We start from the raw sequence: 27,996 nt of genomic DNA, 5'->3' as shown, positions 1-27,996 counted from the left end.
GCTCTTCCCTTTCTGCCTGGTACATTTTCCAGAGCTCTAAGCTCGCTAGGCTTTTATCTAACTTCTTTCCTGTGCAAGTATGTCGTCATATGTTGCAAAACTGCCTTTGAGATTGATCCCCCTTGTGGCCATGGCATGAACATTTCATCTGCCGTACCCTTAACCCATTCCGGACTGTACTGCTCAAGCTTGGTTGCATGTTTTGGCAACTGCTTGCATAGATGTATAAGCGGAGTAATATCCTCCATTTTGACTTGTCACACTTGACTGTCAATACTCACCTTTACACTTTGCAATTTTCAAAAATACGTTTCAGATAAATAATGCAATATGATCATGCACCAATCGTCGCAGCTCCAAGCCTCCTCTATGATGATTTATTCCAATCTATTTATTCACTAAACACCATCAATTCAATTTAACTAAAAAAAGAAATAATAAAATTTCAAGTCTCCATGCTTTCTTTTTTACATCTCTTAATTTGTCTATTATTTCTTCATCTCATATATATTCATACAACACATAGAACAAACTGACCCATTCGTTCGGCCTACATGGAATACATTACTCACAGTAATTGTATTTCTGGTGCTTGTATCTGCTTAGATTCACATTCTATGCATAGGCCATCATCTAGTGGAAGCTGTGGAGTATTACATTTGTTTTTTGAAACTCGAAAATGGGTGTCGAAATAGGGCGTGCCAGTAATACTATCCCTATTGTGACATCCCCTGTACCCATAATCCGTAACGTGTGTGGGTTCCTCAGATTGTAATTTTTCTGACATGAGGTAGCATGAGGAGTAGTGTGAGTAAAGAGTTCCCAACAGATACATACATACATACATGGAAAGCTCAAGTAAACATCTATGCACCTTCTCTCAGGGGAAGAAGGATGAGTGCATGTGAATCTAAGCAAATACAAGCACCAGAAATATGATTACGGTGAGTAATGTATTCCTTCTGATGCTTGTGTAATCTGCTTAGATCACATGCTATGCATAGAATAGCGAGCAGTGATATGAGAAGGTGGTGGGTTGTGAGAAAGAGTAGCGGCAAATAGATGTTTTAGAACCGCATGTTCCACCTGTATATCTGTCTTGGAATGTGTATCAATGCAGTAGTGCTGAGTGAAGGTGTGAACCGAGCTCCATTTAGCTGCTTTGCAAATGTTGTCTAATGGTACGTTTGCGAGAAAGGCTAATATAGCCCCAGTGCCCCTTGTGGAGTGGGCTCCAGGTGTAAAAGGCAGTGTCTTTTGTGATAATGAATAGCGTAACTGTATACATTTGACTATCCATCTGGAGATTGCTCTCTTTGAAACGCACTCTCCTAATCCTGTAGACATGGAGACAAACAGTTGATCTGTCACCCTAAGCAGTTTGGTTTCATCTACGTAGTAGGGAACCACTCTCCTTACATCTAGTTGGTGGAGTTTTACCTCAGCTGAGCTGGTGGACCTTTCAAAGAAGGCTGTGAGCTCAATAGACAGGTGTACCTGAAACCTAGAAATACATTTAGGTGACAATCTAGGGTGAGTCCGTAAAACCAATTTGTCCATATATATGACAAAGAAGGGGTCTTGCACTGACAAGGCTTAGATCTCGCTGACTCTTCTTATGGAAGTGATCGCCACTAAGAAGGCAGTTTTATATGTAATGTCTCTAAGGGTAGCCTGTTGCAAAGGCTCGGAGAGGGGTCCCATGAGTTTTGCTAGCACTAAGTTTAAATCCAAACCACACTGGGGGTTAGAGACTGGAGGATGTATTCTTTTTACACCCTCCATGAAAGCTTTGATGACTGCCGCTTTCCACCATGAGATTTTACTTTGAGAGGTGGTGTATGCTGATAAAGCTGCTAGGTGGACTTTAAGAGAATTAAAGACCAACCCTGAATCCAACAGGTGGAGCATGTAAGTAAGAATGTCTGAAGGTATACACTCTATGGGATTGATCTGTTTAGATTGGCACCAAACGACAAATCGTTTCCTTTTGTTGAAATAGCAGTGCCTAGTGTTTGGTTTCCGTGCTTCCTTTAGAATGTTCATGCACCGTTGTGGAAGCTTAAGCTGTCTGAACTCTATGACTTCAGGAGCCATGCTGCTAAGTTCAAAGAGTGAGGTTGTGGATGTAACGTTACTCCCCCGTGTTGAGTCAACAGGTTGACCTGGTACGGGAGCTTGATGGGATCGTACATCGCCAGCTTGCGCAAATGTGGATACCACGGTGGACTCGCCCACATAGGAGAAATTTGGATGAGTGTCATTTGTTCCCTGTGTATTTTGTTCACTATCCTGCTGATTAATGGAGTCGGGGGGAAAAGCGCAAGCAAATATATCTGACCAGTTCATCCATAGGGCGTTCCCCTTGGAGAGTGGCTGGGGAAATCTGGATGCGAAGTCTGGGCTTTGCTTGTTTTCTCTTGTAGCGAACAAGTCTAGAGAGGGGTAACCCCAAAGAGAGAAGATGTGGTCTACGACGTCTGTGTGTAGTTTCCACTCGTGCTCTTCTGGTAGAGGGTCTCTGCTGAGAGAGTCCGCTAGTGTGTTTAGTATCCCTGGAACATGTTGGGAGGACACGGTCATCCCTCGTCTGAGTGCCCACTTCCATAATTTCTGCGCCAGTTTGGACAGATTTGGAGAGTGTGTACCTCCTTGTTTGTTGACATAGAACCTCGCGGTTGTGCTTTCTGTTAGGACTTGTACCGACATGTTCGTCAGATGTTCCTCGAAGGCTTGTAGGGCTTTGAGGACTACCAATAACTCCAAAACATTTATGTGTTTCTGTGCAGTCACTTGTGACCACAGGCCGTGTGCTGTTTGGTGATGATAGTAGGCCCCCCACCCGGAAAGGGACGCGTCCATCGTGACGACCGATTGTGCTTCTGGTTCGTGGAAGGGCTTGCCCTTGAGTAGATTTTCCCTTGACCACCAGCGTAAGTTCTGAACCAGTGTTGGCGAAACAACCAGTAGATCGTCCCACTGACCACTTGCCTGAGACTATTGTTTCGCCAACCATTCCTGCATTGGTCATATGCGCGGGCGTGTGTGGGGGACTAGGTAAATGCATGATGCCATCATACTCAGCAGGCGCATTGCTTTGCGTACGCTTATCCGGAGACCGGCTTGATACTAGGGTATTTGCTGAAGCATATGTTGCACTCTTTCCATGGACGGGTAGGCTAAGCCTGTCTTTGTATCCAATACAGCTCCTAGGAACTGTTTTGATGTGTTTGGTATTAGACTTGACTTTTTCTCATTTACTGAGAAGCCCAATTGGAAGAGAAGGTCTATTGTCCTTTTCGTGTTTGTCTTGCAAAGCTGGTAGTTTTCTCCCGTGATCAGCCAGTCGTCCAGGTATGGGTACACTGGGATTGACTTCCTGCGTAGGTGCACTGCCACCACCGCCAGTACCCTGGTGAATACCCTTGAGCCGAGGCTATACCAAAGGGCAGTACCTTGAACTGATAGTGTTGGTTTGCTACTTTGAATTGCAAGAATCTTCTGTGCGCTGGGAACATTGAGATAAGAAAATAGGCATCTTTCATGTCCAATGTTGCCATGTAATCCGCCCTTTTTAATAGAGGGATCACTTCGTGTAGCATTGTCATGCAAAATGAAATGTTGTGGTTTTACAAATTTGTTTGCAGGGCACAGATCTAGTACCTGGTGCATGGTCAGATCTTTCTTGGAAACAAGGAAGTACGTTGACTAAATACCCTTGTTTACCTCTTTGTGTGGCACAAGCTCAATGGCGTCCTTGAGGAGTAGAGCTTTCACCTCTTCTAGCAGGATAAGTTGTTCTTCCTGCGATGGTTTCTTTTGGCGTGGGGGGAGGTTTGACGGTTTTCTTTGAAGCTCTATACAATAACCCCCATTCACTGTTGATAACACCAATTTGTCCGATGTTACAGCCTCCCATGCGTGGGTGTAAAATGATATTCGTCCCCCGACTGGGGAGGCATGGGAGGGAACCCGTACCGGGGCGTCATTGCTTAGAGGGTGTCCCTCCACCGCTGGTGGAGAAACCTCTCCCTCTTCATCGGCCCCTGGGGTAACCCTGGGTGGCTTGTTGATTTGTATTCCAAGAGGAACCTTTGTTTTGGTTGTATCCTGTTCCTCTTTGTGCGCTTTGCCCCCGAAAGCGATGAAAATTACCACCTCTTGGTGGTTGTCTATTAGTCAGTTGACCAAGTGATTTGAGGGTCTCATATTCATCCTTGGCAGACTTGAGGGCGTCTAACTGCCTTCCCAAAAAATACATTTTGCTCCACTGGCATATTTAGAAGGGTAGCTTGAGTCTCAAGTTTAAACCCTGATTGTCTAAGCCAGGCATGTCTTTTTAAATTGGTGGCTTCAGCAATAACGCGTCCAGCGTTGTCAGCTGCGTTGAAGTTATTCTTTAAGAGGACGACTGCGGTAGCTCTGCCTTCGGCAGCCAGAAGGGAGAGTTTTGCTTTCAGCGGATCTGGCGCTGACTCTGCTAGTGCTTTTACCTCATCCCACTTTGTGCAGTCATAGCTGGATAGCAAGGTGGAGTTGTTTGCTATACGTGCCTGGTATGATGCAGTGGACACTATCTTCCTGCCCATGGCATATCATTTTTTGCTGTCCTTGTCCGGAGGGGCTTCGGAGAAGGACAAGGGGGTACCAGCTCTTTTGCGGGGGGTTGGAAGGTGCAGGTCTGAAGAGCTTTTTGATCCTAGGGTTTACTGCCCTGGTATCGTTAGGTTGTTCTAGGGAAGGTTGAATCCTTCTTTGGACCGATTTGAGTAGGGGGATGAACTGGGTTGCTGTTTTTTTATCGGCTAACATATTCTCAGCAAAATCTCTGTCCTGTTGGAACTCTTGTGTTTCGATGCCGCCCTTATTAGTATAGCATTAAATAGTGGCTTGTTATCAACAGGGGAGTCTGGTAGGACAGGCTCTTGCAGGACTGCAGAGTCCATTGCAAAAACTACCAACTCAGTCTTCCTGGTCTTGGTCGTCCTCTTCCCCGTCGTCGTAACCTTTGATGTGCCTATAAGGGGGTTGGTTCACTCTCCTCTAAGTATTCCCCATCCCCTACATCCTGATCATAAAGATCATAGGAGACACGAGGAGTCTTTTGTGGTGGTTCAACTGCCAATTCTATGGTGGGTAGCGATCTCTTTTTATAGGGTACACCCGATGCCTGTGACTGAGAGGCTGTAGGTGTTATGTTGGAACTAGGCGCCTGTGTAGTGGGAGGCGTAGTGTTTAAGTTCTGCAGAATTTGAGGATGTTTTTCAAAGAAATTTGCTACGCAAGTCATGCAACTCATGACTTGGTCAATGTCGTCTGCAGAACATTTGGCCGAACTGGGTATTACCCCTGGGTAGGTGGAGGCAGGGGTGGGGGTATAAGGTGTATGTTCCTCTTCTTTCTCAAGATTTATAGGGTCAGGCTGATGTGTCTCTTCTTACTGTCTTGTAGTATCCTGAAAGGGCATACCTTTATGTTGGCCAGAAGGTTTTTTAATCTTCTCCCTGTGAAGTGAGCCCCTTTCTCTAGAGGAAATGGATCTGTCTCTCTCCTTACGGTCCCTGCTCTTAGAAGATTTTTTTTTTTTAGCTCGGGGTGGAAGAGGTGGTTAAGGAGGACTCCCTGGACTTGTCCCCGGATGTAGGCCAAATTTCGACTGCGGGGATGGCTTGCGCTGCGTCTTTCGCCGTCCTGTGGCCGGACAGAGGAGTATCAAGTCGGGTGACTTTGGTTTTGACGGGCTTGTCATGCAGCGGTCGCTCGGAGCACCCAGAGGACAAAGGATCAGATGATCTGCCCTTCACCATCGACTCTCGGTGTGCGACCTTACTTGCATCGCCGTGGGGTATGTGTTTGTGGGGGAGTGTGGTGACCTTGCTGCCGGGTGTCTTCCCCATAACAGGACCGCTGGCCTGTCCACTAGGGTCGGGGGCTGGCACTGGGGAACGCTGGGGCTACCCGTCCCCCTCGCCGTCCGAAAGGGACGGGGTCGCTGCCATTGTTGGATGCCTCTCGACGTCTATGGAGGCCTCGGCCTGCATGGCGTGATGGGCCCAACGTTTTGTTCGCCTGTCCTTGAGGGTTTTCGGTCGGAGTAGTTTACACGCCTGACAATGCACCTCATTGTGGTCTCTATTTAAGCAGAAGTTACATACCCTATGCTTGTCGACCCATGTGAACTTCCTATTACAAGAGGGGCAGAACTTAAAAGGAGTACGCTCCATAACGTATGTAGGCAGCTGGGTGGGTATGGTAAAAAGTGGGAATATACATGTTTATGTCCACCCCCCACTCTCCCTACTGTAAGGCCGAGGCCAAAAGGGCCTTCCAAGGCCAGGTGGCGCCGTCGAACTCTTCGTCCGACGATCAGCTTCAGAGTCTTCTTCAATCTTTACTGCGTCGAATCACGCTGTCGGCAAAGGGACAGGAAAACACAGTAACTTAATTAATACATTTCAATGGCGTATGTCGAAAATGGACCCTGCTTATATTTAGCGACTACTGCTTATATTTAACTACTGAGGAACCCACACGCGTGATGGATTATGGGTACAGGGGATGTCACAATAGGGATAGTATTACTTGCACACCCTATTTTGACGCCCATTTTTTGAGTTTCGAAAAACAACTGTAATACTCCACAGCTTCCACTAGATGTCGGCCTATGCACACCATGTGAATCCAAGCAGATTACACAAGCATCAGAAATATATTTAGCCTACGCTCCTCAACACTATGGGCCTCATTATGAGGCTGGCGGTAGCAGCCGTCGGTATCCATTTTTTTACGGCACCCGTGAATGGGCAATTACCGGGTCATGCCGAGTTTAGCAGACCCGGTAATTGCCCATTCGTGGGTGTCGGTAATAAAGGGACTTCCCATCCCCATTCGGCCCCATAGGGCTCAATGGGAATGGGGAGGGTGGTAACACTGGTACTGTTAATAACGGTACTGGTATTACCATCAATTTCTGCTCACGGTGCCGGTACTGTAATTAGACGGTCAGACCAGGTGGCTGCAAGGGCACCCTCAAGCAGAACTCGTAGTATGGTGGCATAGTAACAACGGTGCCGGTAGCGATACCGGCGCCGTTGTTGGCTTACCGCCATACTCGTAATGAGGCCCTATATCTCAATTCACGTTCTTCGTGATACCCCTAAAAATACTCCTACAGAGTTTGAGTCATTCTCTTTAGACAGTCTTTAAATGTGTCCGTAGCATAGGTCATCCACTATTGGGATTCTAGATATGACTTCTTCTAATACGTGCTATGACGCAGGACACTGGGCTTACTCTACTGTGACATTCTTCGTCTCACAGTTTCTCAATTGCTTGGCAATCCTTTCCCCGAGTCAATTACTTAACAACTCCTCGACGCTCATCGTCTCGAGTTGTTTTACCCCAGCCTCCCTCCGTTACCTATTTCCCTTTATCACTCTCGTCATTCACTGCCTAGTCATAGATTGCCACCTCACTCAGTTTTACTCACAATTCGCTTTTTCGACTTCTGGCTCTCGTCAACCAGCCTTTTCAACCTTCCGTCCATTCAGCTTCCTGTAGAAATCGGGAGGGGTTTCTGCCTATAAACAAGGGACCCATCTCACCTATGCTTTCAAGCCTTACTTTAAACTAGTTTTATGCTATCTACAGGGAGATACACGTCCTTTCAGCCAAATGGTAGAGGACATCCGATATTGCTGGGACCCCAAAACTTACTATGTCGACGATTCTTTAACCATCATCTCTGCTACCACGTGAACAGGGACAGCCGACCCCAGTACTTTAAGACGAGGTCGCAATACTTTGAGATGAAAGGGGAGGCAGAAGATACTCAAACATCAATAATCAAAACAACTCAGGAAGTTGGCAAGGTTGAACTGTTTTAATGTCAATTATCTAAAACAGGGAGTACAACAGACATCAACGGACGTCTCACAGCATGATCTCAAAGAAGTTCATAAAAAACATTACTTTTATAGCAAAAACCTGTCATTGCTGACGTCAACCTACGTATTTGCTAACGTCATCCAACGTGGCAAACTACAAAAACCTAGTGGCAAATGTGATAGGCTTAAAGGGAACATCTAGGTATATGTTCCATACTAGTCTAAGAAGGTTATAGGCTCTTTAACGTCAGGTGGGACTACTAAGCCCTCCCATCAAACAGGTCACTATGAACGTCACTAAATACACAACGTCCCATTGGTTACACAAGCTATAGGGCTCTTAACTACGCGGCCCCCTATAATTGGTTGGCACCCTAACATCCATCAGTACTTTTCCACCCATGTTAGCAGCACGCAGTCTGGACTTCCTGGTGCTGGTGGGTTGGTCATAACCATAGCTTCCCACCAATTAGCATATCATCCCCTCAGTGGTCTGCACGTTAATTAAGGCTTTGAACTTAGCCTTGGCACTGTCCTTTGCTCTGGAGAATACAAGGGAGTGGAGGCACGCTCTGTCTCCTTGTATAGGTGTGGTTCATCATCTTTGTCCAGGTCCATTCCTCCATGTGACTGAAGTCCACAAATTGGAGCTCTGGTGCATTTAAAATACTATTATTTAATGAACCTGTGAAGTCTTCCTTGTTTTCGGTCACGTCTTCTGAACAGGAGTTTCATTCCTTCACACGATTGTAACTTCTGTCTGATCATCCCAGCCCGACCCAACCCGACCTCAGCTACTTGGGGGGGGGGGTTCAACCTCGCCCTTCTGTAATTCAATTGCTTTCCTTAACTGCAACACCCTGGAAAAAGAGGCCTTCCTTTTCTGGCCCAGCTCTGCTATAATGCGTAGTGGAATCAATAATATATATACATATATATATGCTTGCCGCAATCTATTCACTACATAACTAGCCTCAAGAATACTTTGTCTCTTTGCGTTTCTTTGCATCTGTACCAGAGTAAAATAACTTTATATCTTCATTGTTTCTGTAGCATAAGCCTCTTCATCTGGAGCCGGAGATGTCACTTTTTCTTGATGCTTAATAGAATATCTACATTCTCTTGTCTCTGCATCTCTTCTAGGTGTGTCAGTATTACTTTGCATGCCGTCACCAATCTGCTCTATTGCTCTTTTTTTCATGCTTCTGGGATTTCATTCAAATGGCCATCCTACTGTCTTGTATGCAGGTATGGCTTTCTTAATGGGAACCTTGCTTCCAGGATTCTCCTTGGTATTGGTATTTTCACTGGTACTGCACATATTTCACACTCTGGTTCCCAACATGCAGGCAATATGGGTGAGGTGATTGAGGGGGGTACTTAGCTCCCTCTCTACATAAATGTAACATTTAAAATGAGAAAAGGGATACTCAGTATCTCCACACCACCACCCCTCATAAGGTGGGGAGTGCTGGTCTCAACTTAATAAAATGTAAAATGGATCCAAAGATCTTTTCTACCCTTGGGACGGGAATAGTTTCTTACCTGTAACTCCATTTCTCCAGCATTGGTATCTTTCATGGATTCACATGCTTCGAATATTCCCCGTCGTCAGGCTGGGAATCCTTGGTAAATTATATAGACCTTTTCCATAGGAAAAATGTAGACACTTTTGTGTCCTATCTACGTCATTTTGGGCCGTGTACGCCTGCGCCACTAGGATGTAGAGGTATAAGTAGCCCCGCCCCCGCGGCTCCCTCAGATTTCGACCCCCAAAGTAGCATGGGGGAACATCTGGTTTGCATGCTAGGGGAGGCCGGCGGGCGCATGTGAATCCATGAAAGATACCAATGCTGGAGAAATGGAGTTACAGGTAAGAAACTATTCCCTTCTCCAGCATTGGATCTTTCATGGATTCACATGCTTAGAATAGATTGCATAGCAGTATCCCCCATTGTTGGAGGTGTGTATGCAAACCAATAACACTATAACCATAAATGCATATTTGCCCTGGCTAACCTTTAAAACATAGTACATGCACAGCTTAAAAACAACACTTCAAAGTACATAAGCCAAAAGATATACCCCTTTATTGGGGCCTACCTTATTGAAACAGGTGCTGTAGAACTGCACGACCAATCTGTGTATCCTCAGCATGTTGTTGTTCGAGGCAATAATGCCGGGTAAACGTATGTGGTACCGACCAGGAAGCCGCCTTACAGATATCTCCCAGCAGAATCCCGGACCACAATGCCGATGACGACGAAGTGGATCTCGTCGAATGGGCTCTTGGATGTTTTTCCAGCAGTTTTCCAGCTTTCGAGTGGCAAAAAGAAATGTAGATGACACCCATCGGGACAGTTCTTGTTTTGAGATTGCTTTACCTTTAGCCGAAGGGCCATAAGCCACAAATAGCTGTCTAGTGTCCCTGAGATTTTGAGTGCGATGGAGGTAAAATTTCAGAGCTCTTCTCACGTCCAATGTATGGAGAGTCCTCTCCGCAACAGACGAAGGTGTTGGAAAAAACGTCGGTACCACCATTGAAGAGTGCTTATGGAACATGGTAGGGACTTTAGGAATGAAATGAGGATTCGTAGCCAACACGGCTTTATTTTTGAAAAATCTCAAGTATGGTGGATCGATCACTAACGCTTGTATTTCTGACAGACGTCGAGCCGAAGTAATAGCCGCCAGAAAGGCCAATTTCCATGATAAGAATTTCAATGACGACGATGCCATCGGCTCAAACAAAGCCTTCATTAGCGCTGCTAGAACCAGGTTAAGACTCCAGATTGAAGGAAACAACTTCTTTGGAGAAAAAGTTCGGAACAATCCTTTCATGAAATGTTTAATCAACCGGTCACTAAACAACAGAGTTGAATGTCTCTTCCGAGTAAATCTCGAAATGGCAGCCAGATGCACTTTTATATATGAAAACGACAAACCTTTTTGAGCCAGGAGTAGCAAGTATGGTAGAAGCTGCTCCGGTGTGATGTTAAGTGGATGTAAACCTGGCTGATCCCCGCACCATATGCAGAATCTCTTCCATTTGTATGTATACAAAGCGTTCGTGGACGGCGCCCTTGCAGCTTGCAAAATGCGACGACAATCCGATGGAATTGCTAACGTACCAAACTCGGAGAAATCAGGAGCCAGGCTGTCAGATTGAGGCTGTCTGGGTCGTGATGCCGAACCACCCTTTGTCCTGAGACAGAAGGTTCGGGATCCTCTGGAACCTCATCGGTTCCGCTGCTGAAAGATGGAGTACATCGGAGAACCACACTTGTCTCGCCCAGTACAGGGCCACCAGGATCAACCGACATGGATATCTGTGGACCCATTGCAGCGTCCGACGTATGAGTGGAAACGGGGGGGAACGCATACAAAAACTTGTCTGTCCACGGGAAGGAGACCGCTTCCCTCAGTGAGTCTTGCAGTGGCCACCTGCTCGCGTATTGTGAGCCTTTCCTGTTCTCTCTCGTCGCAAAGAGATCTAGGGCCGGACGACTCCACTTTTCGAAGACACGGTGTAGTTGTTGGTCGTTCAATTCCCATTCGTGTAGTCAATTCATCTCTCTGCTGAGAGAGTCTGCCTGCACATTTTTGACTCCTGGTAAGTGGAACGCCAATAGATATATCCTTTGGCGGAGGGCCCAATGCCAGATTTCCTGGGCTTCGGTCGACAGAGTCCTGGAGCGAGTACCTCCCTGTTTTCTTAGGTAAAACATTGTTGTCGTGTTGTCTGTCATTATGCGTACAACGGATCCCTTTATGCGTGGTAGAAAGGATTTCCGGGCCCAACGCACTGCCCTTAACTCCAGCACTTTGATGTGAAGGTTGGACTCCTCTGATGACCACCGACCTTGAACTTGTATGGAATCCAGATGAGCTCCCCATCCAGTCAGAGAAGCATCTGTCACCACTGTCATCTGGAACATAGGTTCCAGTAAGGGCATTCCTTTTGTTAGATTTTTGGAGATTGTCCACCACTGAAGTGCCTGCACGAGCTTGCTGCTGATGGTCAATTTGTCCGACCAAAGCCCTTGACTCTGTGCCCATCGATCTGTCAAGAATTCCTGAATGGGCCTCATGAAGAGACGACAATTGTTGATTAAGGGTATACAGGACGCCATGGTCCCCAGCAGGGACATGTACCTTCTTACTGACACTCTGGTGTTGACTTTCCATTCCTATGCTTTGTGTCGTAGTTTCATAACTCTTTCGACGGATGGTTTTACCAATCCTGACTGTGTCTGGAACTCCGCCCCCAGAAAGACCAAGGTCCTTGATGGCGTTAAGGAGGACTTTTCGAAGTTTATTGCGAAGCCCAAACGCTGTAGGAGGGACATGGTGGCATTCAGACTTTCTCGTGCCCATTCCAGAGATAATCCCCTTACTAACCAATCGTCCAGATATGGGTACACATGATGACCTTCCTTCCTTAACCTAGCTGCCACTGGAGCCAAACATTTCGTCAATGTCCTGGGAGACGATTTTAGTCTGAATGGGAGGACCTTGAACTGATAGTGGGTTCGTCCGACGACGAACCGCAGAAATCTTTTGTGTCGTCAACGCATCGGGAGATGAAAGTATGCGCCTTGAAGGTCTAGCGACGACAAAAAAATCACCCGGTTGTATCGATCGGATAACCTCTTGCAGTGTAAGCATTTTGAATTTTAAGTTTCTTTAGCAGCTTGTTGAGAGCCCGCAGATCTAGAATGGGACGCCATTTTTCATTGGGTTTCTTGACCACGAAGTAACGGGAGTACACTACCTTTACTCTTTCTGCCACAGGGACTAGTTCTATAGCCCCTTTCTGCAGCATAAGCGTCACTTCCTGCACCAGTATCTGAAGATGGGATTGTGGCGAGAACACTGGTGGAATGTGTGGCGGCTTGCCCTTGAACTGTAGGGAGTGACCCAGATGTATCGTGTCCAAAACCCATTGGTCCGTTGTTATGCGTTCCCACTCGTCGACGCAACGAGACACTCTGCCCCCCAGGACGTCTTGAAACTTGTCATTGCTGGGTTTTTGCCTGTCGATCCTTTGCCGACGATGAGTAGGAGCCTCGCCTTCTTGAGGACTGATAATCTCTGCCTCTATGAGTAGCTTGGGCTGCTCGTCTGTAGCCTTGGGAAGAGTAGGAGGGTCTACTGAAACCTCGGTCCCTAGGTGATCCAAACCGGGAGTTTCTGGAAGCTCCTCTGAAAGGACGAAAGGAACGAACATTTCTGCCACTCTGGAGGGCTCCGAGTGACCGAGCAGTGTCAGAGTCTGCTTTCATGCCCTTCAAGGCCTCATCCACTTTCTTGCCAAACAGTTGTTCCCCTTCACACGGCATGTCCAGCACCTTGTATTGCACCTCCGGTCTAAAAGTCGTGCACTTAAGCCAGGCTTGCCTTCTTAACACTATGCCGTTATTGATTTATTTAAAACCAGCCTCTGCCAGGTCGACAGCGATATTTATGGAATTATTGGAAGCCTCTTCCCCTTCACATACTAGCAGGTCCAAGATAGGAGCCAAACGATGCCACATCTCTCTATCATACCGCGCCATAATGGCCAGGGAGTTGGCTGCTTTTACTGTAGTCGCACCGACTGACAATACCTTTTTTCCAAACGCATCTTGTCTCCTGGCATCGTTGTCCGGCGGGGTCGTGCATTTGTGTTGCAACCTCGCTTTTCTGGCCGCAGCAGCGGACACCACCGAATCCGGCAAAGGTTGAGACGTCAAGCACTTGGGAGTGGACTCTGGAGCCTTGAATTTCTTTTATAACCGTCCTTTTATCGCCGGTTCTGAGAAAGGATGACGCATGGTCCTCAACCCCTTTTGCCAGACATGGTCCAAAATGGGGATAGAAAACATCGATTTTCTTCTCTTGCCCATATGATCGAAGAGAAAACAATTTTTCTTTGCTTCTTCCGGTGCTAGGCCAAACTCCGCACACGCTTTTCCCATCATTGCATGGAAGGCCCCAATGTCATCCGGCGGTGATGGTTGTGCCGGGCTCTTTGGAGTTTCCATTTCCGCATCCGACTCCCATGTCGGGTCCCTTGATGGGGATAATGAGATGTCTGAAAGAGACCCTTCACGTTCTGACTCCGACTCTGGCAGTTCTCCTTCCTCCGAGTGTGAGCGAGAACGATCCTCCTCAACCGGGCAAGTTGTAGGCATTCTGGTCGTCGAGCGAGGAGCCGGGCCTGGTTCGGCGACGACCGGCATAGCCTGCTGTACCGTTGGGACACTAGTGTGGGGCAACTGCGTGTCCAAACGCTGCAACAGCTTCTGTAACGTGTTCAACACCTCCAGGGACAATACTGCCTGGGGATTCAGCAAGGAAGAGGCGGCTGGGATGGCACTGCCACTCGGGAGCTCCACCGAACTGGTCGCACGTAACCCCAGATCTTGTGGCTGTATGATCGGACCACAGTCATCCTCCGCCGACGAGATGGGGAAGGCTGCTTCTGGTTGCAACAAGGCCTCAGGCAAGATCGGGTCGAAAACCTCCGGTAGCCAACCCGCCGAAGGTGCCACCATCGATGATGACATTTTCTCCATAACTGCTGTTTGACCCGCCAAAGTGATCGCGGGAAGAGCAGGCGCAGATGGCAAAGAAGACGTTGCCGACCTGGCCGTCGTCGACGACGAAGTTTTTGGCGCAGAGCCTTGGGGCGTGCTTGCGGTTTTGCACTCCACTTGTGGGTCGACGACACTCGACTCGAGGTAGAGCCATGGCGATCTCCCGAGGAGGATTTCAATCGATCTTTTCTCTCCTTTTTTGATGAGGAGGAAGAAGATGACGTTTTCTTTGACGAAGAGTCCCTCGCAGGATGTTTATCAGCGGGGTGTTTATCTGATGAACGTGGATTCTTCGTCGGAGGCTCTGTCGACGCAGAGCGACGAGGGGGCACCGGAGATTTAGATCTCGAAGGCAGTAGAGCCTACCTCCGATGCAGGGTACGCACCCGCCCCGTCATTGACACACGGACGAAACAACGCCTTTCCAGACATTTTCGAGGGAAGTCGAAGAAGAAATACGCACAACCTAGCAAAAATAGTAGATATTCGAGGTAATCCCACTACTTTGGAAGACGGTTCATATCTGAGGGAGCCGCGGGGGCGGGGCTACTTATACCTCTACGTCCTAGTGGCGCAGGCGTACGCGGCCCAAAACGACGTAGATAGGACACAAAAGTGTTGAAATTTTTCTTATGGAAAAGGTCTATATAATTTACAGAGGATTCCCAGCTTGACGACGGGGAATATTCTAAGCATGTGAATCCATGAAAGATCCAATGCTGGAGAACTGCAGTTCTCACAAGGTTAGCCAGAGAAAGTTAAAAGGGGAGCCCCTAGGGCAACCCAGCAACAATAGGCACGTATTGCCAAAAAGTTGTCAAAGAGGATAACTTTTAAAAGACACTATGGAGTGTCTTAGAAATGACACCCATAAAAAGAGTAAAAGATTCTGTGAGTGTGGAAAAATGTTCCCACTCACTGAGGTATAAGGAAAAATAATCCACCTGTAAAGCATAAAGTTCTGGGGTTGACACACATCAGGAAGATGTATCATTACTATGAAAATCTTAGCTAACAAAGGGATGTTGCATTCAGAACTTCCCTGTGATCGTTCAATTCCACTCCTGCAACACAGAGTTAACCTCAGTTTTGTCAGGAGCCCTTTCTTCACTCTCACCTTTTTCCTCACAAGTATCTTCCTAGAAACTGAATAACGGTTGCAGCTGGACTATTTGGGTGGGGGGTTAAAGTGGCTTTACAAGAATTCTGAATAGCTATAAAATAGATTACCATCAATTTTATAAACTGCAGAGAATGACAACATTCCCATAGTCCCCAAGCACAACCACCCAGTCGAAAGGTAAGCACAGCCAGTTGAAAATTGAAATATTTTTTGTATGTTAACATTTAAAGAGGACAATTGTAAAGTGCATACTCATCAGGGTTTGTGCCAGCATTGGCATATGGATTCTCTCTCATGGCTCTCGTCTTGGGGTCATAGTAGGCAGAGTTTGGATCCAAGTTTCTTAGGTACTATAGAAACAAATCAAATTGTATGTTAAAACGGAGGTAACTAACATTTTTTAAATACAATACTGTTAAAATCCGGAAAACATTCTGAACCACATTTTATACGTTTTATATTTGCTTCCTATTTAAGATGATCATAGTTTAGATGGAACAGTTTAAGAATATACAAAAGCATGCAAAACAACTTTTATAGATCAATGAATGACTACCCCCACCATTTACCTGGTTGACACCTCTGGGACAAAGCACAACCTTGGTCAAGAACGCAAAGACCTCAGTGTTCTAATGGACTGCAATCTGACACCTACCGAGCAAGCAAAATAACACTAAAGGGTTTAGGCTTTTGCTCATGGGAACAGATTGAATGTATGTATGAACAGAAGCAATGTACTCTTGAGCTTTGCAGAAATAAAGAATCTTAGAGCCCTCATCTCAGTAGACATAGAAAGAGTGGAATTTCTCAACAAGAAAGATACTAATAGCTCTATACTCCATTTCAACTCTAAATTGGTGTTTGATCTAGTTCAATCTGAAAGAGAAAAACTATGCAATCTGGGCTTTGTGGTAGACTTGATTGGTGTAGAGATAGAGAAAGACTCTTGGAGTATAAATGGAAATGTGAATATCAACCGTATGACTTGGGGTAAAGAGGGAGATGTTGATCCTGGTAACCATATGTGCAGAATGGATGCAAAGCAAGTTGACTGGTCCTCTATCACCTCTTCACTGTGGAGGACCCCTAATTGGTGACCAACAGAAAAGAGCGGCTTTGCTTGATCGAGATGTTAAATGCCCCCTTATGAATTGAGTAAGCAGTACACACACAATTGTTGAAGAAAATCTAACTTTTTCTAACAAAAGGCCTTCAGTCCTGATGCCCGCCAAAGTCACACGAACAAAGGGACCAAACCTAGTTTGGTGCGTAGAGACAAACACTAGAAGGACCTTTCCAAAAAGAAATGGGGTAAAAAGAAGACCGGGACATGTTTAAACAAAGGGGCTTAAGGCGCCATCTTGAAAAACATGGCTCCCGTGATTTTTAGCTACCGGTGTTCGCGGTCGGGAAAAATCATGGTAGTTCGTTGTAAAACCACTGCCACAAGCCTTTTCAATAGGAAAGGGTAGCATTTGACTACTACATGAGTGTTTAGACACAGGGGATACTATGTAACCCCTCCAGCACTCCATGGTAAGATGGTGTGTGCTTGGTCTATGAATTTGGAAAAGACTAGTAAAGTCAATTTCACTTTACATTCTCTGGGAAACAGTAGTTTATCCCAGAGAAAGTATTTAAACCTTTGGGAAGTCTAAAATACATCCCTGTGTCACTGCACTGAGAGTGCTGTGGAACAGGCATGAAAAGATGTAGTCTATGGAGTAATCTAAAATTCCATAATCAGAGAACACAAAATGTAAAAAACACATCAAAACGCATGAAAGAATGTGAAAAAAGGCTCACACTCTTTCCAGGTAAAAAAAATCAAGTCCTCAAAATCCAGCAAAGTTGCTGAGGGTCTCTAAGGTGAAGGGACTTAGCACATTTTTGAGAATTCTCCCTAACAATCCATTAAAAGTGTTTTTTAAAAGGAGGTTGTTTGTAAGGAATAAGGGCGGTCCCAATGGTCTGCATGTAAATAAGTTGGGAGGGCTGTGAGGGGGGGAGAAATCTTATTTGTTGGACCCCTTATAACATTAAACAACTTAACGCCGGCTTAGGGTCGATGATGATATCTTCAAGTGTGGAGTGGAAAAATGGGACAATTCCATTTAGCCGTCTATGATAAAACTGTTTCTGATTTATTGTGTAATATGGTAAGTAATGGAACTATAACGGTCCCATGTAATAATGTCGCCGCAAAAATATCGCCATGCAAAAATATCGCCGAAAAATGGCCGTTTTTTGTGGCGACATTATTGCATGGAACATGCGGGGGACACCCCCGCAACCCTGTCCCCATATATATGGTCACCTAAATAATATCGCCACAACATTTTCCCGGCGATATTATTTACGGCGACCATATATATGGCGATATTATTACCTGCTACCACTATAACGCTATAGGAAAGAGGGGAAATTACATCGGCATGAATATGATGATCTGCTGGCAATTAGGATAAATATGAGGAAACAGCTTAGCTTGGAATGTTAATGTGGACAGAGGATGATATGGATTTCAAAATGAAGAAATGTAAAAAGGTCTAACAGGATTTTAGGAATTATTGTAACTATCATAAGGCTAGTATGCTGCAGTATGATGCGGATAATATGTTAAATAAACTTTAAAAAAAATAGATGTTTCTTCATTTTGGTTGTTAGTTAATAGCCTTGAGGTTGCTAATGTGATGGTACAGTTAAACGTGTTTGAATTGAACATTTAAAGAAACTATATTCACTAAATAAAAGTATTAGTACGGTAGCATTTACCGACCCCACAACATCTCAGAGTGTGAATTGGCGGCTATATATTGAAGTATATGATGTTTATAACATCATCCGGAAATGTAATCCCTTTCGAGACGCGGGACTAAATGGGCTTACAAATAACACCTTAAAGTGGGATCCCACAAATTGGGCCATAGTCCTCACAATCCTGTTTGAGAGTATTGTCAATAAATTGGAATTGCCATCTTCTTACAAATCAGCCTATGTTGTGCTTATCTATATAAAGGGTAACATGAGTGAGGCAATTAGCTATCAGCAAATAGCATTAATTGGTGCTGATAGGAAGATATTTGCTACCCTGTTAATGACACATTAGAAAGTTGGGCTCAATCTGCTGGAAGGATTTCCAAACTACAAACAGGGTTCAGACAGGGACACTCCACAAATCTGAATGGCTTTATCATTAGGATTTTACAAGAATATGCTTGGTTAGATCCAACTAGGCGCACTTATAAGTCATCCATTGAATTAACGACCGCCTTTGATTTAGTTGACTGTAAAAGATTGCGGTCTAAACTGAATGCTGGGGTGTGCCACAGGGTCCTCTGTTGTTAATTAGGTGCCTATACGAAGACTCTGGCATAAAAATAAGATTAAATAAGGAAGGTGACCTCTCGGAGCGCATTCAAGTAAGTACAGGTCTAAGACAGGGATGTGTGCTTGCACCAAAGCTCTTTAACCTTTATTTATCAGACATTTTTGAATATCTAGCCCCCAAGTCTTTTTTTGTTTTGTAAATTGAATTTGATTGATTTCAAGATAACATGGAAAGATACTAATAAGCCAGAGGGCGCACATGTTTCTAACACAAGATCTTTCAACTGTTCTTTCCCCCACCCCCAAATCATCCTTAAATTACATCCGCCGTACGTGAGAATTCCAGCCGAGAATATACAACTCCAACATAGAGAGGTCGAGTGCATTTAACTAGAACTGTGTGCTGTCTGAACCACCTCCTGCCTCGGCCGGGACAGAGCGAGACCAAACAGGTTAGTTGCGCGTCACCCTTCTCTACCCAAAACTGTTGCAAAATTGCTGCCATTCCCTCTCAATGCCTGCACTTCCAACATGGATTGCTGCAGTGATGTTTTCGATAAGGTGAATGTTCCTTGCTGTGTCGGACCATTCCTTCAAACTTGGGAGTTCCCTTCTCTTTCAATGCCTTGCAAGGTATGCCCTTGCAACTAATAACAGAAAATGAGTCATATGTGGCAAGGTGCGCCATTGTCCCTCTTGTTATCCAAACCAAAAAGTACCAACATAGGCTCCAACACCCATCCCTCTCTCCCACACCTTTAATCCATCCCAGGACCTCGGCCCAAGACACCTGAACTTTCGGGAATCTCCAAATGTGCCAATAATCAGCTCTGTCTCCACATCCATGCCAGCATAGGGGGCTCACTGTAGGGAACATCTTAGAAAGCTGCACCAGGTCGTATGGCCACAGGTGCAGTAACATCATGGAGTTTATACTGACAGGCTATTGATGTTTTGAAAGCCCTCCTACACATTAACTTCCAAAGGTGTATGTTCAAGTCCAGGCCTAGGTCCCTTTCCCACCTTTGCCGGAGTCCATCCACTGAACCCCCCCAAAGTTTCTAACAATGCCCTATAGAGAAGCGAGATGAGACCCTTCATCTCGGTGTGTCCATCAAGCACCTTCTCTAGGGGCATGAGGTCTCTTTGGATCCGGTCTGCGGTGAAGACCCCTTTCAGCCTGAGATAGAGAAGTACACGCAACCTTTCAACAACCAAACTGGCTTCCAACTCCTGCATTCCTATGAACCTCCCTTGCACCCACCTCTGACCGATCCTGTATAATCCTGCCTCAAACCATTTATGGTATCTCTCCGGTTTGTGTATCTCATCCCATACCAGGGGGGCCCAAATATGGCTCATCGTAGAGGGCCATGTGGTGACTCCTCGCATTCTGGCTCCTTTACCCCACACATCCCAGTAAACTCCCAGGAACGGGTGTTCTCTAATTCTCATCGGGAGCTGTACCCTCGGGACCCACGGCCACTCCCCCACTGTGGCAGAGCGCATGAAATAATTTTCAATGTAAACCCACTGTTTATCCGGGTCCTCCCGCAGGTGTGGTACCATTGCTCTCATTTGTGCAGCTTTGTAGTATAGCATCAGGTCCGGGATCCCCAATCCCCCCGCATCCCCTTGTCTTTGGGCATTATAATGTTATCATATCCCACCCTCGGTTTATGGCTTTGCCAAAGAAACTGCACCATCCGGGACTTGGCCCCCGCAGGAGGGTGTTAAGGTAAGTATCACGTGAATGTTGCGTACCTGTCTGCTTGGTTGCTGATCTTGACGTGGCAGCCAGACTGACAACAGTTGCTTGATGAGCGAGTGACACGAGGATCCAGCCTCTCCACCACCCAAGATTGATACTAGGTGGAAGATGGACCAACTCCCAACGTCACGGGATGCTCTCTCCTGATTAGCATGACGTAGGGACAGTGCAAGCACTAGCAGGAGAGGCGGAAGTTCAAAGTCCTTAGTCAGAAGATTCTTGCCAAAGGGTGAAATCAAGAAGACCCAGTCCCAGAAGAGATGAAGCGGATGCTTAGGCCGACCCAAGTCAAATGCTGGCCGGAGGTGATCAACGAGGAGAAGACAGAGGCTGACTCAAATTTGTCCACAGGAATGCGAGGATCTTGCAGGCAATTGGAAACAGATTATGATAGGACAGGCCAGACAGATGCCACAACTGATTGTCCAAAAGTCCGGGACTGAAACTGGAGAGGACTCAGGCAGGAAGAAGGGAAACTGATCCAAGAACAGGGACACCCAAGAACCAGGGAGAGAGCCTGCAAACAGGGAAGGGAACCCAAAGGGAGCCCAGGAACAGGAAAAGGGAAACCACAGCAAAGCTAGGTCTGGACAAGCAAGTGGTCCCAAGGACCTACTGGAGAGGGAGAACAGGAATGGGAAGGAAAAACCAGGGGCCAGAGCTGCAGACAGGAGCAAAACAGGAAGGACTCGGGAGCCGAGCAAGCAGGCAACACGATCTGGAACAAACCGCTTTGAGACGCGACTTGCTCCCAATCACAGCTCCTTTTTATGGGTCGCCGGCACCCGCGAGGCTTGAGACGCAAGCCATCTCGTTGCCGGGCGCCGGCAGACCCAAAGCGAGGCTTGGAATGCAAGGCCTTCCAATCGCGAGGGCCCAATCCACGGCGCATGCACGGAACCGTGACCGCGGTTTCCCGCGCATGCGCAGACTCCCGATGCTCTTCCCGTGGCGGATCCCCATGCGCGAAAGCGCTGGTAGATACGCCAAGAGGAGGAGGGGAAAGCTGGTGAAGAGAATCCCGGTCTCCAGGTAAGTGGCGTGACACTATGCCCCCTCCCAGGAAGGCCCGGGGCCCCAGGTTTCCAAGGAACCCGACCATAGAACTCATGCAGAAGGCGGGGAGCGTGCACATGCTGGTGCGGTTCCCAAGTGCGATCACAAGCCGGTTACCCCTTCCAATCCACCAAAAAGTGGAGCACCCCCCTACGATAGCGGGCATCGCAAATCTCCTGAACCTCGAATTCGGGGACACCTTGCACTAGGACAGAAGCTGGGCGAGGACAAGAACGACCATAGGTGTCGTCAACATAGGGCTTCAAAAGGGAGACATGAAAAACAGGGGGTACATGCCAAGAATGAGGCAACTGGAGGCGGAAAGCCACAGAGGACAGACGCTTGGTAATCTTAAACGGGCCAAAATACCGGGGAGCCAGCTTTACAGGCAAATTGCGAAGCGGCAGGTTTTTAGAGGACAACCAAACCCTATCCCCAACTTGAAAATCAGGTTCCTCACTCCTCCTGTCAGCCTGAGATTTCATACAATCTTTTGCCTCCTTCAAAGACTTGTGTGCCATTTCGTGTTGCTGTTGAATGGTTGATATCAGGGCATCAGCAGAAGGGACTGCACTGGAAGGCACGGGATGAAAAGGCATCAATTTCGGATGCTGGCCTGTCGAACAGTAGAACGGACTGACTCCAGTAGAGGAATGGACAGAATTGTTGTAGGACACCTCAGCAAGATCTAGACACGCCTTCCAGTTGGACTGGGTAGTGTTAGCAAAACAACGGAGGTACTCTTCCAGAGTCTGATTAGTTCTTTCAGTGAGGCCATTGGTTTGTGGGTGATAAATAGAGCTCAAAGCTCTGTGGATGCCAAGATGGCCACACACCTTGCTCCAGAAAGAAGAGAGGAATTGAGATCCTCCATCTGAAATGATCTTTTCAGGAAGGCCATGTAACCGATACACTTCATGTAGGAAGGCAGAAGCCATTTGGGTAGCCTTAGGTATCTTGTTGAAAGGGATGAAATGAGCATATTTAGTGAAACAGTCCACCACGACCATTATGCAAGTATACCCATCAGAGGGAGGCAGATCCACAATAAAATCAGTGGCGATGGTGTGCCATGGATATGGTGCGAATTCCGTCGGTAAAAGTAATCCCAAAGGCCGTCTCCTGAGAACCTTGGACTGGGCACAAACAGGGCAACTTTCCACATACTTCTTGACCTCACCAGTTCTTGCGTTGCTCTAACTCCTCGATGACCCCCAATTAGCGAATCATGAAAGCCATGCAATATGCTATCACGAATCGCCCCCTTGGGAACGTACAGCCTTTTGTGGAAAAACAGGAGGCCATCATGTTCAGATACTGATGTTCGTCGAAGCAGAGCCGGCCGTTCGGGATCTGTTCGGGTGGCATCTGATATAGACTGTAGATGAGGAGACAACGTCAACAAGAAATGATGAGGAGAAATCAGCAGCTGATCCAGGCTGAAAATCCCTTCCTCCTTCTCGAGGGATCGGGACAAGGCATCCGCCTTCAGGTTTGAGGTACCGTGGACGTAAGTGACATGAAACACAAATGGGGAGAAAAAGAAGGCCCACCTGGCTTGGCGAGGCGTTTGACATTGTAAGGAACGTAAGTACTGCAGATTGCAATGATCAGTACGGACCTTCACAGAAAAGCGACCCCCAAGTAGATGATGTCTCCATTCTTCAAATGCGTTTTTCATGGCAAACAGTTCTTTCTCAATAACCGCATAATTCCCATCACTGGGGTTCAGCTTGCGTGAGAGGTAAGCCACTGGATGTTCAACAGACGTCACAGGATCCTTCTGCAGGAGGACAGCCCCTACGGCGAAGTCCGAAGCGTCTGCCTCCACAATGTAGGGTAATTCATCCTGAGGGTGACGCAGAATAGGAGCGGTCATGAAAGCGGACTTCAGGGTGTTGAATGCCCGTGTAGCAAGAGAATCCCACTTATAAGTAATCTTGCTGCTGGTCAACCTGGTGAGAGGCGCTGTGATTTGAGAAAAATGTGGGCTAAAACGCCTGTAAAAATTAGCAAATCCCAAGAAGCGTTGTAAAGACTTTACATCATGGGGTTGTTTCCACTCTTGAATAGCTTAAACTTTCGTGGGATCCATTTCTATGCGGGTATGATTGATCACAAATCCCAGGAACTCTATTCTAGGTTGATGAAAGAAGCATTTCTCTGCTTTGGCGAATAAATGATTGAGAGATAAGCGACGAAGGACTTCACGTACATGCCCTACGTATTCTTCAAAAGATTTGGAGAAGACCAAAATGTCGTCCAAATATATCCAGACCGAAATGCCTATCAGGTCACCGAAGATGTTATCCATGAATCGTTGGAAAATAGCTGGGGCATTGCATAGACCAAAGGGCATAACCCTGTATTCATAGTGCCCAAAAGGAGTCTTAAATGCAGTTTTCCATTTGTCCCCGTTCTTGATATGAACCAGATGATAGGCTCCTCGTAAGTCGAGCTTGGTGAAAATCCGGGCCGTGTGGAGGGTTTCCAGGATACTGCGAATCAAAGGTAATGGATATCAATCCTTTGTAGTTATATTGTTCAATTGCCGGTAGTCAACACAAGGTTTCAAAGTGCCTTCCTTTTTTTTTCACAAAAAACAAGGGGAATCCTGCAAGCGACTTGGACGGCGTTATGTACCCTTTTCTTAAACAATCCGACAAATAGTCCTGTAACACTTGTCTCTCGTCCTGAGTTAAAGCATACAGTTTCCCATGGGAAATCTCAAAGCCTGGCAACAAATCTATGGCACAATCAAAAGTACGATGAGGTGGCAAGGGTATATCTCCTGGCTCAGAAAATACATGTTCAAACTCGGCATATACTTGTGGAATCTGGGAAATGGAACAAAGACTAGCCCCCTCACCAAGGGATTCCAAGGGAGTTGAGGAGACCTGAGTTGGAGCTGGCAGACTGCACTTCTGAACACAAAAGGCGGAAGAAAAGGACAGGGTGTGAGATCTCCAATTAATAACTGGATTATGATGTTGCAGCCAAGGTAACCCCAAGACCAATTTGTAGGTAGGAGACTTAATCACATCCAAAGCGAGATTTTCCAGGTGGTTGGCAATCCGAAGAGTCAGACCCACTGTGTGCAGTCGGACGGGTCCAGAAGACAAAGGAGTACCATCGATGACTTCCACGGGTAGAGCTGTGTGTCTGGAAAGGAGCGGGATCTAGTTGATGGTAGCAAATGTTTCTTCGATGTAATTGCCTGAGGCCCCACTATCCAACAACCCGAAAACCTCCAGGGTATTGCCTGGCAATTGTATTTGAATCTTCAAGGTCAGTAAGACAGCTGGTTGCATGGGGTGGAGCACAGAACAAGACGTGGAAAGGTCTGAAAAAGGGATGAGACCTGTCGTTGCCCTTTCAATACACAACAGGTCCTCTAGTTTTCCGCCTTCTTCTTCTGAGGGCGTAAAGGACACGTACCCAAGTAATACCCAGCGGCCCCGCAATAAAGACACAGGCGTAATGCACTTCTTCGTCTCCTCTCTTCCTCCGATAAAGGACCCCTCATGGCTCCCAATTGCATAGGCTCTGTTCCAGACTCAGTAGAACCAAACGATCCGACAGGTAAACTGGTCATTCTGGGATTCATTTTCTCAAACCGACGTCTCTCTGCTTTTCGTTCAGCTAGTCTTTGATCAATCCGGAGCAACTGATCGATTAGGCTTTGGAGGGTCTCTGGCTCAGGAAAATGGAGTAGCTCATCTTTGTACTCCTCTCTCAGCCCTCGGCAAAACAGGGTCTTCTGTGTGATTTCTGGCCATTGAGAGTCGGTTGACAGTTGGCGGAAACGACTTATATACGTTATTATGTCAGCGTTTCCCTGTTTTATGTCCATCAGTTGGTTCTGCGCAGCTGAGGCCAGGTTAAGCATTTGAAAAACCTCCAGGAAGCCTTCTCAAAGGCTACGAAATCATTTAATATAGGACTGTTAGTAGCCGCAAAAGGTGCTGCCCAGGCGAGAGCATTCCCAGTTAAATTACCCAAGATGTATGCAATCTTGGCCTTATCGTTATTGAAATGAGTAGACCTGAAAAGAAAATTAATTCGACAGTGATTACAGAATTCCGCCACTCGTCGCGGATCTCCATCAAACTTGATTGGAGTTGTGTGCGCCAGAGAACCTTCAGCCTGTGAGGCACTCATTGCCCCTTGTGTAATCATTTGGCGTAATGCTTGATTCTCCTGGTGTAGCGCGGTCATCTCAGCTCTGAGAGCTTGTAACTCATTCCGCATGTCTTGAGAGTCCTCCATCTCCAAATCTGAAGGCAGGCGTCTCAATCTGTTAAGGTGAGCATCACATGAATGTTGCGTACCTGTCTGCTTGGTTGCTGATCTTGACGTGGCAGCCAGACTGACAACAGTTGCTTGATGAGCGAGTGACACGAAGAACCAGCCTCTCCACCACCCAAGATTGATACTGGGTGGAAGATGGACCGACTCCCAACGTCACGGGATGCTCTCTGCTGATTAGCGTGACGTAGGGACAGTGCAAGCACTGGCAGGAGAGGCGGAAGTTCAAAGTCCTTAGTCTGAAGATTCTTGCCAAAGGGTGAAATCCAGAAGAGCCAGTCCCAGAAGAGATGAAGCGATGCTTAGGCCGACCAAAGTCAAATGCTGGCTGGAGGTGATCAACGAGGAGAAGACAGAGGCTGACTCAAATCTGTCCACAGGAATGCAAGCATCTTGCAGGCAATTGGAAACAGATTATGATAGGACAGGCCAGACAGATGCCACAACTGATTGTCCAAAAGTCCGGGACTGAAACTGGAGAGGACTCAGGCAGGAGGAAGGGAAACTGATCCAAGAATAGGGACACTCAAGAACCAGGGAGAGATCCTGCAAACAGGGAAGGGAACCCAAAGTGAGCCCAGGAACAGGAAAAGGGAACCCACAGCAAAGCTAGGTCTGGACAAGCAAGTGGCCCCAAGGACCCACTGGAGAGGGAGAACAGGAATGGGAAGGAAAAACCAGGGGCGAGAGCTGCAGACAGGAGCAAAACAGGAAGGACTCGGGAGCCGAGCATGCGGGCAACACGATCCGGAACAAACCACGTTGAGACGCGACTTGCTCCTGATCACAGCTCCTTTTTATGGGTCGCCGGCACCCGCGAGACTTGAGCCGCAAGCCGTCTTGTTGCCGGGCGCCGGCGGACCCAAAGCGAGGCTTGGAATGCAAGCCCTTCCAATCGCGAGGGCCCAATCCACGGCGCATGCGCGGAACGGTGACCGCGGTTTCCTGCGCATGCGCAGAGGGATTCCAGTGCGGACCCCCGATGCTCTTCCCGTGGCGGATCCCCATGCGCAAAAGCGCGGTAGATACGCCAAGAGGAGGAGGGGAAAGCTGGTGAAGAGAATCCCAGTCTCCAGGTAAGTGGCATGACAGAGGGCCCCCAGTGCCCTTCTGGGTAACATCTGAAACCGATACAGTACCCTTGGCAGAAGGTTAATTTTCAGGTCGTTCAGCCTTCCCATCCATGAAATCTGCCCCTTACCCCCAGCTCGCCATGTCACTAAATAATTTGTTGAAGAGGAGGAGGATAATTTGCCTGTCCCAGGTCTCTCACAGACCGAACAATGGTAACCCCCAGGTACTGTTTGCTCTCAAGTTAGAGTCAGGGGCCGGAGAGCCTCCTCATCTCTCTGGCCATCACCTGCAAAGGGAAATATAACCAACATGTTCACCTTGAAACCTGAGAAAGTCCCATATTTCTCCATTATTTCTAGGGCTGCCGGGGTTCAACTCATTGGATTTATTACAGCGCCACCTTGAATTCCCTCTCCCCAACCCTGAATCCCTCTATTTGGGGAGCCCTCATAAGCCGCTCGGCTAGTGGATCCATTGATAGCCTAAATAGAATTGGCAAAAGGGGGCATCCCTGCCTCGTACCCCTCATCAGGTTCATGGACTGTGACAGTCTCTCATTGGCCGCCACCGGGGACGAGTACCACGCCTGTACCCCCTTCAGAACCCTCTCCCCAAACCCATATTTGTGCATAACTCAACAGAGGAAGCCCCAATCAGCCCTGTCAAATGCTTTCTCGGCATTGAGAGGCCAGCACCGGGTTGCCGCTCCTTTCGCTGCAGCCTCCACCAAACGCAGCATTTTACGCAGTGCATCGCCCCCCTGCCTTCCCCGAATAAACCCCACCTGGTCGGAATGAACCCATTTTGACATGACTCCCTCCATCTTCATGGCCAACACCCTAGTATAGATCATGGCATCCACATTCA

The 27,996-nt window shown here is 47.1% G+C and overlaps 1 protein-coding gene across 3 annotated transcripts in view; it reads right to left on the bottom strand.

Moving 5' to 3' along the window:
• SLU7 (SLU7 homolog, splicing factor) overlaps positions 1–27,996 on the bottom strand; it is a 525,459-nt gene that overhangs the window by 265,006 nt on the left and 232,457 nt on the right. For all 3 annotated transcript variants that reach the window (XM_069654248.1, XM_069654249.1, XM_069654250.1), the window contains exon 9: positions 15,843–15,940. In XM_069654248.1, the coding sequence (XP_069510349.1) occupies positions 15,843–15,940 (98 nt within the window). The remainder of the gene's footprint in view (positions 1–15,842; positions 15,941–27,996) is intronic.

The sequence above is a fragment of the Ambystoma mexicanum genome, chromosome 3q, assembly GCF_040938575.1.
Source record: "Ambystoma mexicanum isolate Mex_15411 chromosome 3q, UKY_AmexF1_1, whole genome shotgun sequence".
Classification (NCBI taxonomy): domain Eukaryota; kingdom Metazoa; phylum Chordata; class Amphibia; order Caudata; family Ambystomatidae; genus Ambystoma; species Ambystoma mexicanum.
Note: the sequence above shows the minus strand (reverse complement) of the source record. Positions and strands in the feature narration are given on the sequence as shown.